Raw genomic sequence first — 18,960 nt, 5'->3', positions numbered from 1 at the left:
GAAGAAGTAGGAATAAGCTTCAGAAAAAAAGTAATTCTAAAAGGGAGAAATTTCATGTACTATGAAGTAAACATTCAACAAAAGAACCATTAAAACTCGAGAACAATAAAAAACGTATAAGACCATATTGCTTGTCTGTTTTTAAAACTATTAACTCCAATCCATACTAATAAATCCAATCCTAGCGATAGGAAGAAAAGTAGTAAATGCAACAGCTAAACTGGAACAAGGAACGTCTGGGAACATAAAGAGAAGGGTAGAGGGAAGTAGAGAGAGAAAGGACACGACAGTGAAAGTAGATCAATACGCCGTTAACGTTTCGTCAGGCACCGTGCGAACGTAGTCTCTACTCCAAGAGTGTTCATTTTCTATCAGGAAGGAAAAGACCAAAACATCAGAGAAATCTGCAGTGTCATCTATATCAGTTATTTTGTCATTTCTCTGTCAAACAGTCTGATTATATCTGATTACCTAAAAATTTCTTTAAAGGATTCAGTTTTGAACCATGTTTATGAATGGATTTAAAGTGTCAGTGATGAGAAAAGTGACATCAATAATATACATTTCTGAATGATTGTACAATATATATCTTAAACTGATAATATGACAGCATGAAATGTAGACAGTTTAAATTTTTTAATACACAATACTGAAATTGCTATTGTTGACAATAGCAGAATTACTATATGAAAAGAAAAAAGATCAAATTTTTTAACTGAACACCAATGGTCAGGTATAAACTTATTTAAAAATTAATTAACACTCAAGACTGGACCAACATGTACCTTTCTTATTTTGTAAGTGTTTTTCTAAGCAAATTTTCTTAGTAATAAATTTTTCTTTCTTTAAATTTAACGTCCTGTTCTTCTATTTATTTCTTAAAGAAAAAAAGAAAGAAAGATCCTTCGATGAAGCTTTTATTAAACAAAAATTAGGCTTCGAAACTAATTTTACACTTCCCTTTCAAGTGAATTCTCTGTTGTAAACTGATTCCCATTATACTTTCCCTAAGAACTCTTTTGTACTGCTTCCTAGAAGAAAAAAACCTAATTATAGTAAATCTTTGTTTACAGGTACACAAAATTACTTGCAATTCTCAACTTAGGTGTCTTCGCTTTCTTCGTTGGACCATACTAGTACCTCTTATCATTTATCTATCACTCCTTTTTGTCAAGTATAACAAGAAGGTTCCTTTAAAGAGTCTGACATCTCCTTCAGCGGAGAAAGACAGTGAAGGGACGATGATCGAGAATTTGTTCGTCGAACTGGAAGCAGTTACAGCAAACAAAAGGGATTTGGAACGATATAGAGAGATGGGACTAGATCGCAGAGATGAGCAAAGCATCAGAGAGGCGGAAGAAGCAGAGAATCATGAGAACCCGAGAACTCTGCTCGAGGATATATTTCAAAGGGCCGACACCGATCGAAATCAACTGTTAGACATCCAGGAACTAGCTAAATGGATTCACACGAAGATCACAGAGCATATTAGCCGCGCTATGAGGGAGAATGTCGGCCTGTTTACTGCGATCGATAATAATCCACGAAACGGTAAGATGCATTGACCTGTAACGATTAATTAATCAAGTAATTCTTCCTAGTGGAAGGTGAACGTGATCTTTTAATTAAAAAATAACAATATGAAATGAAATATACATATGTGTAAAATAGATGCAATGTTTATTAAGAAATGTTTATTATTGTTTTTTAAGAAATTTCAACAAAACAAGAAAAATACTATTTCTATAGAATTATTGATTGATAAAATCCTTAAAAAATTCATCTATTTTTCTTACGATCTATGAATCCAAAAATTGTCTGCAATGAAGGTCTTATACATATATGATAACTAAATTATTTAAATTTATATAATATTAATACAAATTCATTACATATTTCATTTAACTGCAATTAGTGGATAGTCTATTAATCTTATAGTTTATTAGAAATTCAATACAATTTGGTGCTATAATCAAACAAATTATTAAATGCTTTCGAACATTCTTAAGGTACTATTCTACAATATTTCCTAATAACAATTGGAAATAATATTTGACAGTAACATTTTACTATATCACATGTAATAACATTTAAGAGAAACTGAATTTAATCATTACCCTTTGTTCTTCTTTTCTTACTAAAACCAATACTACTATAGAAAGAATCTGTTAATTGTAAACTGCATATTTCATTACTATTACAATTCCTAACTTCCATACAAGATTTTATTATGATGAGTCTTCAACCTTATCAAAAATACTAAATTAAATTAAAGATCAGGAAGTTTTTACCTTAGTAATTTTTCTTTGTAATATTTTAGGAGAAGTATCATGGGAAGAATACCATGCTTACTTTCTCAGGTCCCATGGTTTTCCTGACAGCTATGTAAATTCACATGACAAAAAACACAGTGATATGTCGCGGACATTAAAAGAGAGTATTATGAGGGATAGAGCTCGATGGGCAGAAGCAGCTAGAAATGATCCAGAAAGATTGGCACTTGATGAGTTCTTAGCTTTCACTCATCCTGAAAGTAGTCATAGAGCTCTTCTCCAAATGGTAGAGGATCTGTTTGAGAAGTTTGGTTAGTGAATATTTTCTGTTTTAAATATCAAACCTATCACTATTGTAACTCCTATTGTTCTATATTAATAATAAAGTTTTAACAAAGTTTTAATTTAAGTTTTAATTACATTTGATCAATACACTTTTATAACAATTTTTGCTTACAGCAAGATATATGGTTTTCAGATCGTGATGGAGATGAGCAACTTACAGAAGATGAGTTCTCAGATTTACCCTCTGAAGGGATAGGGTTGGACTTGAGAGAAGATAAACATGAAACTGTGGGTGGAAGTCAAGATAGGCGAAAAGAATTTCGACACCTCATTGACAAAAATAAGAATGGAAAAGCTGATAGAACAGAACTGTTGGTAAGTAAATCATATTTTCTCATTCAACGTAAATGTAATTACAATGTCTTTTTTTTAGATGTACATAGATCCTAGAAATCCAAGGCATGCCATTCAAGAAGCCCAACATTTAATAAATCTATCAGATACCAATCTTGATGGAAAGTTAAATCTCTCAGAGATTCTGAGTAAAATGGACCTATTCTTGGGCAGCAAGATGGTAGATACTGAAGGAAGTTTTCATGATGAGTTTTAGTAACTATTAACAAGATTCTAAATGGAAACATTAAAATTTGAAATGCAAAATAGTAATGGAGACAAAGAGGGGATATTTACTTGAAAATGAATGTTTATAAATTGATGTCTTCATTTTATTCAAAAGTGAAATATGGTACCTCTTTATAATCAAAATTGAACACTATTTTAATATGTACAATTTCTAAAATTGTGTTCAATTTTGATTCTAAAATGTTTTCAAGTAAAAGAGAAGACTTACCATTTCTGAAAATGACAATATTCATCAACACTCAATATTTTGAAAATTTTTTTGTACAACTATTTAAAAATTATATTTCTTCACAATTAAAATAGTTTTACACATTTTTTCTTAATCTACCATCTTCGTAAAAAATGTACTTGGGTGCAAATTTTAAAATTACATACTATAATTATGCAATTTTGGTTTCAGACTTTCTAGTTAATAAATTGGGATTTGAAGTAACTCTTGCATTTTAGAAGATTCTCATAATGATTTTTTATTTACAAATAATATGTAGAGTCTTGTTCAATAGAACACAAGGAATTGATTAAATTTTACATAATAGTTTCTATAATTGTAGAATTGAAGGCACACATCAAAAACAAAGTATTAATATGAATATTAAGGCTAATTACTCTAAATTTATTTCTCAGACTCAATGATTTAAACTTATTCAAATCTTAAAGTGTTTCCTATAAATAGATTAATCTTAAGATAAGTCTTATATTGCGGAAAGCAAACTGTACTTTCTACAAGTTTTTTGAAAACAAGTCTGTGATAGTCTCTGTGACCTAGAATATTATTTCATTGATTGAAATTAAAGTAATCAAAGTAGAATTGCAAATAACCCAACCCAGATATTCATTTGTCTAATTTATAACTAATATAAATTGTGAAATAAATTAAGTTTCTATGATTTGATAGACTTTCTTTTGCTTCAATAGTTTTTACTCAGTTTAATATAACTTATGAAACAACTTACAAAGTAGAGAAATAATCACAAACTGAAGGTTAAGTGGTTATTGAAGGGCTAAGTGCATAAAGAAAAATTTATGTACATATATGTATGTACTTATGTATATCATATTAATGTATTATATTTTATAATAATTAAAATTAGAAAGAATTATTTGCAATTATAAAATATAAATATCATTACGTTCCTTTTATAGAAATATTTATATATTGTAAAATACTTTTTTGTACGACTGGGGTTGTAATAAAAGTCCTCTTGTAACAAATAATTTAAGTAATTTTTCAAAATATTTTTAAACTCACCCATGTTCTGTATCTTGAAACGAAATTTTTTCAGCATTTCTCTGGTAAATACAAAAAGATTTATGCAATATTTCCACTATGATCATGTAGTTATATAAAAAAGAAATTTTAACACTTTCACGCTCGGAATCGTTAATATGCAATTTTATATTTTAACTTACAAAATTAAACCAAAAAAATGTATTTATTCTTTATGAAATTATGTATACGCAACACTGATCTTCGAGTAAGAGTAAATTCAAGGATTTCATGTCGTCAAATTTTAATGTATGAAGCTTGTTTAAATTTTCATTCTTAGTAATTGATAAAAATAAATTTCAAGAGCCGATACATCAAATGCATTCGATGTCACGGTTATTTATTTACATTTTAAAAAAATGTACAGCTACAAAATCATTTAAGCAGCGACGCGTTTACTAACCAACTAACCTTATAATTAATTACCCTGCGGTTTTGAAGCTTACAAATATGCCTAGAATATTTAATTCTGTGAGTGGAACCGTGTTGAACCAAGCCTTATAAATACAATGCGATACATACAAAAAAGTGTCATCGGTATATTAAAATGGAAAAAAATTACTTTGCATGTTTCTGTTTTAATTCTACACCCAGAGCGAAGTAACAATATATTTCTTAACAGACTTATAGAAAAGACACAGAATCATCTGTGCCTAAAATGTAAACTTACTTAAAACAGTAATCGAGAAATATGAAAGTGTCCTCTTCTTCCAGATAAAAAAGCTCAAAAGATGCGAAGAATCACACACGTGGTCTGCATTTTATTTGAATTTCAATCTGCCTCACGTTTTTCACTGATTTTTTTATTTAGTGTCGTGTTTCTAAATAACATTTTACTAACTGATTTTGAACCGAATTATGATACTGAAAAATTAAATTATTTTTTATTCTACTAAGAAACGGTCTTGATCACGTGACTATTATTTATAAATTGCGGGAAATTTCAAATACATTGCGGGACTTAAAAAGTGCTTCTATACGTGCCAGTTAAGCACTTGAATCAAAGCCCCGATTTAGGTCGACTACTTGAGACAGTGTTTTCATCGTATTTGAGTGGCCTTTCAAATAATAATAACAGTCTCACTCGAAATAAGTCTCGCACTGTTCAGTCCCTTTTACTTCCTTCTGTTCCTGTTCGATTTTTCGTGAGTTTTTCGAATTTTGTAAAGAATATTTGAATCATACAATATTTTTATATCAATATGAAAACGATTATTTTGAATTTCTTCTCTTTGAAAGAAAGATGACTGTTCTTTTTATTTTTTTTCTTTTTCATTGATACAGGATTTCCTCGCTCTCAAAGGAAAATATTGATACAAAGTAAACTTCACCGGAAAGGAAACAAGATTCTCGCCACTTCCTTTGAGGAAACACCTCTGATTTCAAGGTGCAGTTTCGAAGAAACATTCTTACGTCAGCCGAGTTTTCGAAAAAAGGTCATATCTCAACAGCTCGTTTTATTTTGAAAAAACCAGTCTGTCAAATCGTACTAACTATATTAAAATTATTGCGTTATAGAAAATGGGAAAAGATAAATTCTACCTTTTTTTAAAATGTGGCTTAACTTTGAAATTTTTCATTTTCCTACATCACATTCTTTTCTCCATGAAATAAGGAGAATATACTAATACTTTATCGAATGACTGCCTCCAATATAATTATTCGTTAAAAATGGTATTTTACAATAGATTCTTAAATATTAGTTACATGAGATTGTTCAAAGCATATGTACAGCAGTTACGCACATCCAGATAAAGTTATACAAACGAATGTCTTTTCTTAATTCTTTTTTAAACTTTATTCGTTAAAGATCGCATGAAAAACATCAATAACAGTTGGTATGAAACTGGTCGTTCAGGGTTACTATTAACAATCATATGAGGAATGTATGTAATCTCAAAACTGGCGATGTCCACCACAAACACTTTTGAGATATTTATGGATTTTCTGATAATTCTGATTATTATTATGGGCAATTCTGATTTTCAATCTATATTTCTAAGAGATTTAAGTCAATTTTCAGAATGGTTTCTGATATAGTCAAATCAGGAAGGTTAACAAAACAGATTACAATAAATATCTCAATTTTTGTCAAAATGGACATAGTCATTTTTAAAATTGCACTCCTCATATACATATAGGGTGTAACATATATATATTTCAATATTTTAAGGGGTAGTAGGATACTCTAATTGGATTACAAAATGTACTATAACATAGTGTCCGATCTGCTTTCGTTTTGCATTGTCTTAATCTTAGCATTATTTTCTGAAACGAAGAATAGCTTGTGCATATCGGCGAGACAAACACATTGAAAGAGTCCGTTGATTTAAAAAATTCGGTTGCTTGAGAAGATTGTGTTTGTTTCGGAAGGCCCTGAACACGTGTTAAAGCCCTCATAGAGATAAATCCTTCAATGTGATTCCTACTGTAAACGTTCCCTGTTCTGTCGATTACTGGGTCAATCTTGAACAGCTTACTGCCAGCAGTCTTTTGAGTTACACTAAATCCGTGTGGGCTACCTACGTTCTTTCCGCAAGCATTTTCAATCTTTAAAGTTTTATAAAAATTAAACCGTGAGAGATACAATAAAATGTATTCAGACTTTTTTCTTCTATTGCTCTTCCTTAACATATCTGCAAAATTACAAAATTCTCTGACTCATAATTTACTGTATAGGCATGTTAATATAGACATGTTTGAAGAATTATTACTGCAAAATGGAAGCAGATCGGAGACTATGTTACGGGTTATGGGATATTTTGTGACTCATTTGAGGTCTTCTATCCATGCCTAAAATATTGAAATGTATACATATTACACCTGGTATACTTCCGTCATGTTATTCGGTTACATCTCTATTCTTTCACATCCAAGCGTTACACATATTTTATATAACCTCGTTCATAGTAATTCTTATGTAGAATCTTTAATTCAATTATTAATACACAATACAGAATTCTTTTAAATCTTCGCGTCCAATACAGTTTTAGGTGCTGGATCTCTATTTGCTTAATAGCTTTGCTGAATCACGCTGCTCATATATTGCAACAATGACATAATTAAACAATTTGCTTTTTTTGAATTATTAGTATAGAAAAAAATATTTTTGTATTGAATAGCGATATTATCTGGTTTACCTAAAAATCATGATTTTTGAGTTATTGTTGCAGCAAATGGGCAATGTGATGAATTTCTTTCAGTAAAATTTTTTCACCAAATGATACATTCTGAACTGTTCATCAAACTCTGCCAGTAGATCCTTATTTTCAGGTAAGAGAAAACTTCATATTTGAAAAATGTTCGTCCCAAATCTGAAGGTCGATCACCTGGTTTCGAACGGTAGACTTTAGAGCTGAAGATATGATTCTCTGACCTCCAACCTGCACTCCAGATTTTTCGCATACACTGGTTCATCATCTGCTAACCACAAGATTCAGAACTTTGCGATTGGAAGAAAATTTGGAGACCTCTCGCAGAAAAGGGATCCGGAAATGCTTTGTAATCAGACTGCTGTTCTGAAACGCGAAACAATGATTGGTCTTGTGTAAAAATAAATTTTCAGTGACGTAGAAAACGTTATTTCACAAGAATGGAACATATTTCTCTTGTTAAAACATTGGATACGTATGCAGCTCGACCGAATACTTGTGTAAATATAATAAAGTTCTGACTGTTGTGGCTTTTAATACACAGTATCACTGTGTGACTAAAATGTTGGATAAATTCTTCCAAAAGGACACGGCTTATACTCAAAAGCCACAACAGTGAGAACAGTCGTTGGATCGTGAAAGTTTTAAATCTCTTATTATGCAAATGTATAGCTAAAAAAGTACATGGAATTAGGTGAAACAAAAGCATTCAAAGGATAATTTTTGATATTGACCTAAATCTAAATTAACTCTAAATCTATTTAAATCGAGAGGACGTTTTCCAAGTAGCGAATGAAGGAAAATCAACGATTTATGAGGAGTGCATAATTTTTAATAATCTAAATTGGCCAAAAATTTTAAATTCCAGTCAATCAATATTTATAGTAATTTCGTTAATCGTTACTTATAAGAAAGAGACAGTAAATGGGCAACTTCAATTACAACCTATTTTGCACGTTTGGAAATGTAATGGAGTATCATCTTTTCACTGTAGACACATATCATAGCACAGGATTATTTTATTATGATGAAACGTTGCGTCGCTAGAAAAATGTTAGTTACACATCTTAGTGTCACAATGGCTCTCGAAGACACTTAAACAAAGACAAAAAATTGTTTATCATTTTGTAAATATTATTTTTTTAATCCATATTAATTAAGACTTTTCTGATTCGCTTGGCGAATGTAGTATGGAGTACCACGAGATTCAAATCTAAAGCACCTTTTTGATAGCTAGCTTTATTTTCTTCAGTAAACTATTATTACTTCACTTTTTAAATCTTAATTGATGTTCTACTGCACTCTTATTATAACAGAAATTTTGAATATTCGAAGCTTGGTTCATCGAGATTCTACTGTGGTATCTATTCTAAAAGTTATGAACCTTTTTTTCTAATTCAGTAAGTAAAAAATAAATGCAATACTTTTCAAAATAAAAGGCTATTGTTTTAATCGTGTATAAATGATAAATGTAATATTTTTCAAAATAGGAAGACTATATTTGTTGTAGGTTTTCGTATTTCAATTCACTGCGCGATGAGTACAATATGTGTTCGTGAAAATCCTTGGTGAAAAGAAAAGAACCATAGTTTCCCTATTCTCTTCATACTTTTCTGAACATGCGCGTTAGAAAATCGTGATTATTCGGTCGAGTTGTATGGAAACAGAAGAATGATTGAATAAAAGAATGGTTTAAAGACGAATTGTTAGAAAATAAGAGAATGAAAGTGTATTGTGACTTTAAACAAAAATGAGTGAGTACAGGCACGGTAAAAATAGTTAATAGCAAAACTAAAGCAGAAATTAGACAATTGCAGAGAATTTGGAATTTCCAAAATGTCTGCTATCATACTTTTTAATAAATATAGACTGAGGAAGCAGAGGTAATTATTACATAAAAGAGTAAAACGTAGGAAATTTTTCGAGATATAAAAAATAAAACCATAATTTTAGGTTTTTTCATACAATCGTGCAAAATATTTATACATATACACATAAAATCCAATTATCATGCATGATGTAAAGAATGTGCATTAAATGCTAGACAATTTCTTGAAGATTGTTCTATGCATACATGTACTATTTTAAGATAGAAGAAAGGAATGCAAGAAAAGGTAGGAACGACTATAACTATTGACTTTATTAAGTGTTGTAGGGTTTACGAATACAGGCATAAGAACCCACTAAAATGATTTTCGAAAAGTTAAAATAAATTAGTATAAACTATACCTAAACAGAAACACATTTACGAATTAATCTAGAGAAGAATCTTTAAAGAAGAATTTATAAGAAGTTTTACATTTTTTACAATATTAAAATAAGAATAGACCGACAAATGTTTAGCAAATAAACTTTTCTTTCTTGCAATGTGCTTTTGATTGAATAGAAATTCATTTAAATAATTAGACGAGTATTCAGTTGAAACAATTTCAATAATGTCGAATTCGGTTTGAAAATCCGAAAATTTCACAATAAATAAAGTTTCTAATAATACGAGGTAAATAGAGCTAGAAGAATCCCGAGAAAATTCAATAAATTCTAGAAAAGAATAAATAAATTTAAAAGAAATATCCTACAAATAAATTCGACAAATTTTAAACCAATTCGAAAACTTCTTAATAAATTGAAGCAAATACAACAGAACTGAAGGAAAATCTACAATAACTTAAAAGATATTAATATTAAATTGGATTAAAAATAATTAAAGTACATAGAATATTTAAAAGAACGTGACATAATTAAATATGTAGGTAAATTTATAACTGACTTGGGCATTAATTGACTTTTTGCCAAAAGTATTAATTGGGTTACTGTTTGAAAATGGTTATTCAAACAGTAAATAATTTTAAAAATAATTTGTAATTCATAGCATGGCAGTATATATAAACAAGTAAAATGGTTTTCCATCAAATAATTTGGTTTTTATTTCAATTTACTTAATTAGGTATTAATTATTTTATATTGTCTTTTAATATTTTTTAACAAATATTCTCAAAAGTAGCTTTATACATCATTCAATTTTTCGCTTCTAATTGTGTAAAAATTTTCCTTACTTTTGTAGTATTCAATTCATGACAAATATCGAAACAACTTTTTATAAATATAAGATTATTGCACAGGATGTTTGACGATAGATGTTAGAAATTTGAAGAGATGATTATAAGTACATGTTAAATTAGCTCGAAACTGTAGATAGACAAAAATGTGTTTGGGACTTAGTTTCTGAGTTATTAATTATTGGAAAATGTCTAAAATACATGGTGTTTCGTTATTAGTAGTACAACCAGACGAGAGGTGACATCTGGTGAAAAAATAAATCGTAAAGGAAGAATAAAATTTATTCATATGAAGGCAAATGTTAATTTAGTATTAAAGAATTAAAGAATAATACAACCGTTTGTGATACACTACAAGCAATGCAAAAAACTTGAAAGATTACAATTATGTATGCAACATGGGCGAAATTTCGAACAGTTTCTATGTCAATAAACATACTTCTGAAAAGCAAATTGTTCATATTTATAAAGACAAACACGAGCTAAAAGTCCAACAACTCGAAATTTACACTTAATACACGCGTACTTGATACGCTTTTAAACTCGATTTTTTCGAAAATGAAGCTTCATATGAAAAAGTTTTATTCTTTCTTTTCGATTTATTTTTTCATGAGGTATCACCTTCCGTCTGGATATACTACTGATAATGGAACATTTTATGTCTAACTTGGGACTTATTCTACTGATTTCACGGTGTCTGACCTGACTAATGTATGTCGGTAGTAGAATAAGTTTCAAGTCAGGCACAAATCACGCATATTTTAGATATTTCTTTAATAATTAATTAATAATTCGAAAACAAAATCTCAAACAATTTCGTTTATATTGATTCATATCTTATCTTAGCACGTACAATCACCTATTCAAATTTTTAACTGCTGTTGTTGAATACTATGTATAGACTCTGTTCATAATACTAGAATTACCAGAGTAGTCAAAACGATTTGTATGATTATTTCTTATACATATTTTATTGAATAGAAATGTTATTTTGCTGAGTTATTGCTGAATAAATCTTAAAAAAGTATAAATAAACGTAATTTTTTTAAATTAGGTACACCTTTAAGCATTTTGGCACATCGTCAAAAATAAACAGACGTTAACCAGAAAGATCAGCGAAGGTCAATTCTGTTCTGCGTATGTAAAAATAGTAAATTTAATACATATGAGAAACCTTCATTATTTAATTACAAGTTTTACTAAATGAAATTGATTTTCATTTTTTTTTTTTTACTAATTGAAATTTTTGCAGCTGCGTCATTGCTGCACCGGACCAGTGATATATTTTTTACTAATTGTGCTTTCGTAATATCTCGAGATTTATAGAATAATTACTAAAATTTTAAGTACTTGAAAAACCAAAAATTTCGTCATTTTTTACCATCTCCTCTTAACACATAGCCAACTGCTCGCGCCATACGTAATGGGGAAATCTTCCTATTCGGTTGGATAAGTGTTAATATAGATTGAAATTAACGCGCCTCCGTCACCCGTTTTAGTCTTTGACCATTTACTGTTCAACTGTTAACTTTGGTAGTTCAAACGTTAATATAGCTTTCATTCAGTCAATATAATTGGATACCAGAAAAAACGTCTATTAATGTACGCATAACATTTCTGACATAACGTTATTGAAAACAATACATCTCGTTTTATCACAAAGCAAAAATACTTGTCTAAACTGTCTTCAAAGTAAAGATAATATACAGAAATTCAGTAATTCATTATTTCAAACATTAAATTTTGTTCACTTCAATCTCTGCCCCAGGGTTGATCTATAAAATAGAATAAGCAGAACGCAATGTAACTAGCACATGCATGGTTTGCGCGCACACGCACACATTCCGTGGCTTTACCTACTGGTGTAAGATCTTGCGAGGAGGATCGACCTTCGATGCTGGTAATGATCTAAAGGCGGATTGGCGAGCTTTCCTTGATCATTACTCACTCAGCAGGTCGGTCCGGCGGTGGAGTGTTTCCACCTCGACAGCACAGTCTTATCCATCCACTGGATCTCATTTCTTCCTCTTCCATCTCGATCACTGTGCGCATATCAATGATCATTAAACCTTAACTATTCCTCATCCTTCATTTTCGTGCCATTTCAACAAGCCCCTTCCCCCCTATGGAACAAATGTTTATATTTTTTAATTTCAATTATTATACTTCAGTCTACTAATTTCAACTTTCCACAAGGTTTCTATTTAATTGAGTCCCATTTAGATTCATTGAATCACATGTGAATCGGAACAATTCTGGTGTTGCTTTTATTCCTAAACTAAAACGTCAAATTCTCACGCTTTGACTCTCAAATAGCGTACGCCGTATGGCATCGATCCGAGGAAGAGGCTGTGTCAACGCTTTTACGGTACTTGAGCGCTCTGGCTTTCATTAATTTGATTGAATTGCTTGAATCCAACGACGGAGCTTCCGTGACTGTATATTTGTCTCAGAGTAATAATTTTGCGTGATGAATTATTAATAATTAAAAGCACGTGTTAATGACTTTTATATTGTAAGCAATTTAAGCATTCTTTTTTACAATTAGTGAAGGATTTTACATTTCTAATTGTAAGTTAGCAGATAACGCTTGGAATCGAAATATTTTTTTGAAATGCTGGAGGATTATTTTTCAAGTGTTTGCAATTAATGAGTTGAATAAGTAAATTCTTGTGCATATCTGCCATGAAATTGTATCATAGAAAAAATGAGATATACGAGTAAAAAATGTCATTACTGAATAGATCATTCTCTTCTAAACTTAATGAAGGTGATCTAAAAAGTTTAGTAGATAATCTTTTCTCGATAGGTGAGATGCCGACCAGATGTGTCTCCGGGTGGCGAATTGAAAGACGACTGGTGTTTAAAGTGATCCTCGGTCGTAGCGGACTGAACCCCATAAGGATGACCGGTACCAAGGGTGTCGATTAGCGGGTATTATAAGTGGCTCCTAAGGGCTTAAAAACTTTAAAGCGGTTTCAAGCGGTTTCAAAAAATTAAAATGTCTTTTTTTTGTAAAATGGCAGTTTGGACCCTTAAAAATAATGAACCAAAGGTATTACCGAAAAATTAGTAGTAATAACAAGCGCGAGTTTCTGAACTGTGTGCTCCGGTACAACATTCAAAATGCTATGCAATCAACTTACAAAGATTTAAACAAAGATGAACTTCTAGAAATGTGTTTAGGAAATTACACACAAAATAGTAATAAAGGTTTCAACACGTTTATATGAAAAATAGCCCTAAAAGTATTATTTAGTAATACAAAATTCGTATAAATTGCAATTTATACTGCTGCTTGTATTTTGAATGAAGGCTACATGTCACTGTTACAAATAATAAAAGCCTTGAAATTGATCATTGACCCTTAAACTATGATAATCTTCATGGAATTAGATAACGCGTGAATATGTGGAGTAAGGCCCAAAATGGATAGATGTATCATCTTGAGCACCCACGTATCGGTCTTCCAGATGGAGGTGCTTGCCATTTGAGCCTATGCCAGACTAAATCTGAACAGGATCTATGAGGGCAAGCACATTTACATATGCAGCGACAGCCGAACCACGCTCGAATCTATCTGAAGTACAGTGGGTTGTACAGTGGCTGAAGTCCGCCGGGTTGGTGCGGAACTGCGTGGACTTGATAACATTTTTGGCGAATAAGAGCAATTGTGTCAAGCCATTATAGGTTCTAGGGTATACTGGATTCGAGAGAAATGAATAAGACTGCCAGGGATGAAGCATCAGAATCAACCGTGAAAGCTCTTTTAAAGAGACCTACAAAAAACCTGGGTGAAACCATAAATCACCTTGACAGAATATAACTGCGTCTTATCGTGGGTCTAGTCACGGGACACTGGCACATGAGACAACACTTATTGTACCTGGGCCTGGAGTAAGATCCAAGATGCTCAAAACGTGACAAGGAGGACGAAACACTTCTCCACCTGCTTGCTTGATGAGAGAGTTTGGAAGCTCAGAGAACATTAGTACTTGGGACTACATATCTCCACTGGACTAAGATAGGAAACATCAAGGTGAACAGGCTTTTACAGTTCACTTGAGGCCGATTTACCCAGAGGTCCCAGAGTATAAAGTTGTCACGTAAGAGATTCGGGCAAAATGGTCCTCTATCCCCCCCTCCGAGACACCACCAGAAGAGAGAGAGGTAATCTTTTTGTATTTATTTTTTGGAATATTAAAAACATTGACGAATGATCCTCAATTTTGAATAATTATCATATAGCTTTACTTAGACATTTGTATCGTAGTAATGCTTATTTCGTTTAATATAAACTAACAATTTGTATATCCAACTAATATTTTTGGATATTAACGAAATACCATTATATGTACACTTTTTAGTAAAAAAGATAATGCTTTATTGTAGTCGCATGAACATCAATGATTCACTTGAGATCGTTTCTAAGATCTTACTTCTACTAGACCTCTATGTATAGTATTATCGCTCTTCTCAATAAGGTACTTACACTAATAGCAATTTTTCTTCCTATATTATACAGTTTCGAAGTATATATTTTACACACAACAAATTTTTCTAAAAACCATAATACAAAATTTTCTATGGCAATCCAATTTTTTAATTGATCTCTTGTAGAAGTTTGTAGAACTTTGAAACAAGTCTGAACTAAAACCAATGAATTCGTCTAAGTGGTAACATGATGTCATGTAAATAGTTGCTTTTGCAATTTATAGGCGTATTAATGCACATGTTATGGAAATGAAAGGCAAACTTGTTTCATCGTGGCTAACAGTTTGGAACATGGTATGAAAAAGCAATATGTTTGGCTTGGATTAGATACTGTGTAATTCAACTCCAATTAAACTCTGCAAATACCTGTTCGTCAACCATTTTCAAAATTCTCTAATATCGAAACATGAATAGACTTATCATTATTTTATTCGTATGTATAGTTTCATGGATTATAGTAATGAATTGTTAGTTGTTTTTGTCTCTGGATTTGTTGGGTGGTTCGAAAAGTAATTTCGTTAAAAATACAACTAACGACACTCTTGGGAAAAATGAAATTACTTTTCGAACAATCCAATGGTAATATGACATTACCTAAGGAATTTTTATAATATAATACTTTCTCATAATGTTAAGACATTATAAATATCAAGTAAACGAACTACAAACAACATTAACAAAAAATATGTATCTTTATCACTTACCCGAGGCAATTCGTTGAGGATGGCAACCGCTGAATGTAGATTGCCTTCTGGCTTGTAAATCAGTTCCTCTCAGTGAAAGATAAACGGAAATGGATTTATCAAGAGCGAGCCTCACCTATGTCAGAAGCGATATTTTATTTATTGAGCTACTAATTTTCATTAGATACTGAGGAAGTAACATACTTAGAAACATTTAGAAAATTAATGGTTTAAATAATGAAAAGACTAAATAATTTAAATTAGCCTTGGTTTAAGTTTGCGTTAAGTCAAGGATAAATAGAGTTTACGAAAAACGATGTGACCTGTTCTATCTGTTTTACTTTCTAACCAGAGTAGGGAATTTTTTTATAATAAAAGTTGCAGGATTATAGGAGACCTTGTCTACGAACGTAAGGACATAGAGCAAAGTGACCGAACCCAGATTCCTACCCCTACTTTCGACCCCTGCTTTATTTTGTTAAATATATGTTACGTTATCTGCAAGTTTTGGGAGGGATTTTAGTTATCAGATTGTTATAATGAACCGTGGATCAAGTACCTACAAAGTCGTGTAAAAGAGCTCTAATAATTAGGCGTATGAAGAATGCCCAGGAGCGAAAAAATTAATATATTTGCAACTTTTGCAAACAAAATTTACGAAGAAAGTTTTGGAATTTATCGTAAATAAACCATTTTGTTACATAACTATAATCTATTTTTATTTTCTCTGCAAAAAACATTTACATTAAGCAGTTTTAATATGCGAGAAATAGGAGAGTCAACTTTGGAGTCCTATTTCTAAAACATCATTTTTAGTTGGTTTTTGTAAATGCAAAAATACTCCTCGCTGTAATTTTTTCCATGAATTTTGCCAAAACAAGTTTTCAGATATCTAATCAAAAAGTTTTTTGTCATTAAAACATTTTGTCAAGAAAATTGTACGAGAAAATGCAAATGAGGGTTCAACTTTAGTAATTTTTCTCTATTTTCTAAATAATTGGAGATCATAATTTGATCTTCAAGTATAGTAAATATTATTATAGTAAATATTATTAGTATACTGGTTTAAAAAAAAGTAGGTATTAAAAACACATTCCTACTTTTCACATTAAAGATTGACAAAGCGATTAAAAAAACGGACACGTGTACTCTAAAGCTTTAAAATTTGATCTTTTTAAATATTCTCGTTACGTGTTGTGTCACCGATTCGACAGGAAATCGATATTTCTGAGTGCTAACGTTTTCATCCGCCCTTGTGGTCTCCTCGTCACTTAATGAGATCCAAGGTATTCCCATGAATGTATTGTTTGCTTCGGCAATGTTTCCTATGCATAATGCATGATCGGTCGTCATTTAATCATTTGTCGGGTCGAGCGTAACCTCAGCAAGGTATTAATCATTCAACAAGAATGAAAACGAGGAAAGATCGGGGCATTTTCAATTATCAATTATATTATACATAAACATATATCTATAGGACTTTCAATTGATACAGATAGTGTTCAATATTTACAGCTTAACTACACATATAGATGTAAAATAGAAACACTAATAACTATCTTTTGTTTTTCATAATGAAAAAAATGACTTCATTTATATGTACATACATACATATGATTCAAAGGCATTAAAGTCTAAATAAAGTCACACTTTTATTATTTTTGTACTATTATTGTTATTAAAAGAAATGGAAGTTTTAAAAAATATATTTTACGAATTTAGACAACTTGTAAATAAAGCTTGAATAACAGAAAAGTGAATGAAAGTAAGAGAAGAATACATTATGGTAAATTAGCTATCTCACCTCGCCATTTAAGAAGCAGTAGAGTGTGGCAATAAAGAGACCTTGAAAAGATTGCAGGAAGTATGTTGAATAGGACCACAGTGCGAATTTCCTTACATTGTGTAGGGGTGCCTCAATCATGAAGAGCACGTTGGTGATACCCAGTAAAGGTAGAAGCACCACAGCAGCTCTCACCGCTTTTCTGAACAAAGTAAAGATTTTTAAAGTCGCCATAATTTTTCTCAATTATTAAAAAATGATTTCTTTATAAGTTGGATAACATTATATAATCCTTTTGTATTACTTACAGAAAAGTTAAATTAGTACCGAATAATAATATTACTGAATATTAGAGAATATATATGTTAAAATAATAATACTAAATATAAAAAATATTAAGTAAATTTACTTACAAAACTTGTTCAATTTCACTGGTGTGACTCTGTCTTAGTTTCACCACAAGTACCCTCACAATGTTCAGCAAGAACAGAAAATTGAGCTACAAGATTAAAATCAATACATATAGTTTTTAATATTATAAAATTGTCTTTAATAATATTAAACTAAATAGCTTTACATTTGTTTCTGTGAGAATCATATCGAGCAAAAGATATATTTGCAAACAATTTTTTTAAATTAAACGACGTCGTTTTTGGATGAAATACTTTGTTAAGTGAATATTAAAAGTCTCAAACTTTAAATTTAAAAGTTATTTCAATTTACAATGAACGTAAAGTTTTTAAGAGTGTGTCATAATACTTCTTTCAAAATGAATAATGTATCTGCAACAATTTCTTTTTAAAGAAAACATTTCAAATGCGTCAAAAGTTTCAGAATATTTAAGGTTTAAGATGAAGGCTAGCAAAGAGGAGATGAATTAAAACGAAAAAATAAAGTAACTGTGAAAAAAATGTGCCACACAATCATAAATTTAAATGAAATTTGACACTTCAAGTGAAATTCATGATTAAACTAGCATGATATTCTAAGCATGCGTATTGGATATGACGCGGAGGAGTCTCAGACCCTGCCTGTCGAGAATCAAAAGTCGTGGAAACAGATTCTAGTAATCACAGAAACATATATTCTGAAGAAGTTATCTATCCTTACCAATATCACTGCGAACCTCGGTCCCTCGAGGATCCAAAAGTAGGAAGACAAATTGTATCCGTACCAACATCTGGAAAATCTATCATCCATCGTCACGTATGAAACTGTGATCAAACTTTTAATATGTTCTTTCTATGTTATCAATAAACTGGGAATGTTTATGCAACTCCATATTTTTATAAAAATTAAATATATCAATAGGATTTGAATAGAAA

General features: G+C 30.8%; 2 protein-coding genes across 5 annotated transcripts in view; one reads left to right on the top strand and one right to left on the bottom strand.

Moving 5' to 3' along the window:
• Pdfr (Pigment-dispersing factor receptor) overlaps positions 1-18,960 on the bottom strand; it is an 84,150-nt gene that overhangs the window by 31,201 nt on the left and 33,989 nt on the right. Inside the window, exons 8-13 of one of the 3 annotated variants that reach the window (XR_013002249.1) lie at positions 18,746-18,824; positions 18,049-18,134; positions 17,657-17,837; positions 15,874-15,988; positions 12,532-12,717; positions 4,787-7,985 (exon numbers count right to left, since the gene is read on the bottom strand). Coding sequence is in view for 2 of the 3 variants with exons in the window: in XM_076381609.1 (XP_076237724.1) it covers positions 7,973-7,985; positions 12,624-12,717; positions 15,874-15,988; positions 17,657-17,837; positions 18,049-18,134; positions 18,746-18,824 (568 nt within the window). In the remaining variant the exon portion in view is untranslated. Of the gene's footprint in view, positions 1-4,786; positions 7,986-12,531; positions 12,718-15,873; positions 15,989-17,656; positions 17,838-18,048; positions 18,135-18,745; positions 18,825-18,960 lie in introns of those variants that run through there. The other 2 variants (XM_076381609.1, XM_076381610.1) reach the window with 2 other exon arrangements.
• Positions 235-4,406, top strand: Myd (stromal cell derived factor mayday). 2 transcript variants are annotated; one of them, XM_076380158.1, is made up of 5 exons: positions 235-797; positions 1,074-1,551; positions 2,321-2,584; positions 2,752-2,933; positions 3,601-4,406. In XM_076380158.1, the coding sequence occupies exons 1-5, from the start codon at positions 780-782 to the stop codon at positions 3,607-3,609; spliced, it is 951 nt and encodes a 316-aa protein (XP_076236273.1). In that variant the 5' UTR covers positions 235-779; the 3' UTR covers positions 3,610-4,406. The 2 variants fall into 2 exon arrangements, with proteins under 2 accessions (XP_076236273.1, XP_076236272.1); XM_076380157.1 differs by lacking the exon at positions 3,601-4,406 and adding an exon at positions 2,992-3,413.

Source organism: Calliopsis andreniformis, chromosome 6 (genome assembly GCF_051401765.1).
Source record: "Calliopsis andreniformis isolate RMS-2024a chromosome 6, iyCalAndr_principal, whole genome shotgun sequence".
NCBI lineage: Eukaryota > Metazoa > Arthropoda > Insecta > Hymenoptera > Andrenidae > Calliopsis > Calliopsis andreniformis.
Note: the sequence above shows the minus strand (reverse complement) of the source record. Positions and strands in the feature narration are given on the sequence as shown.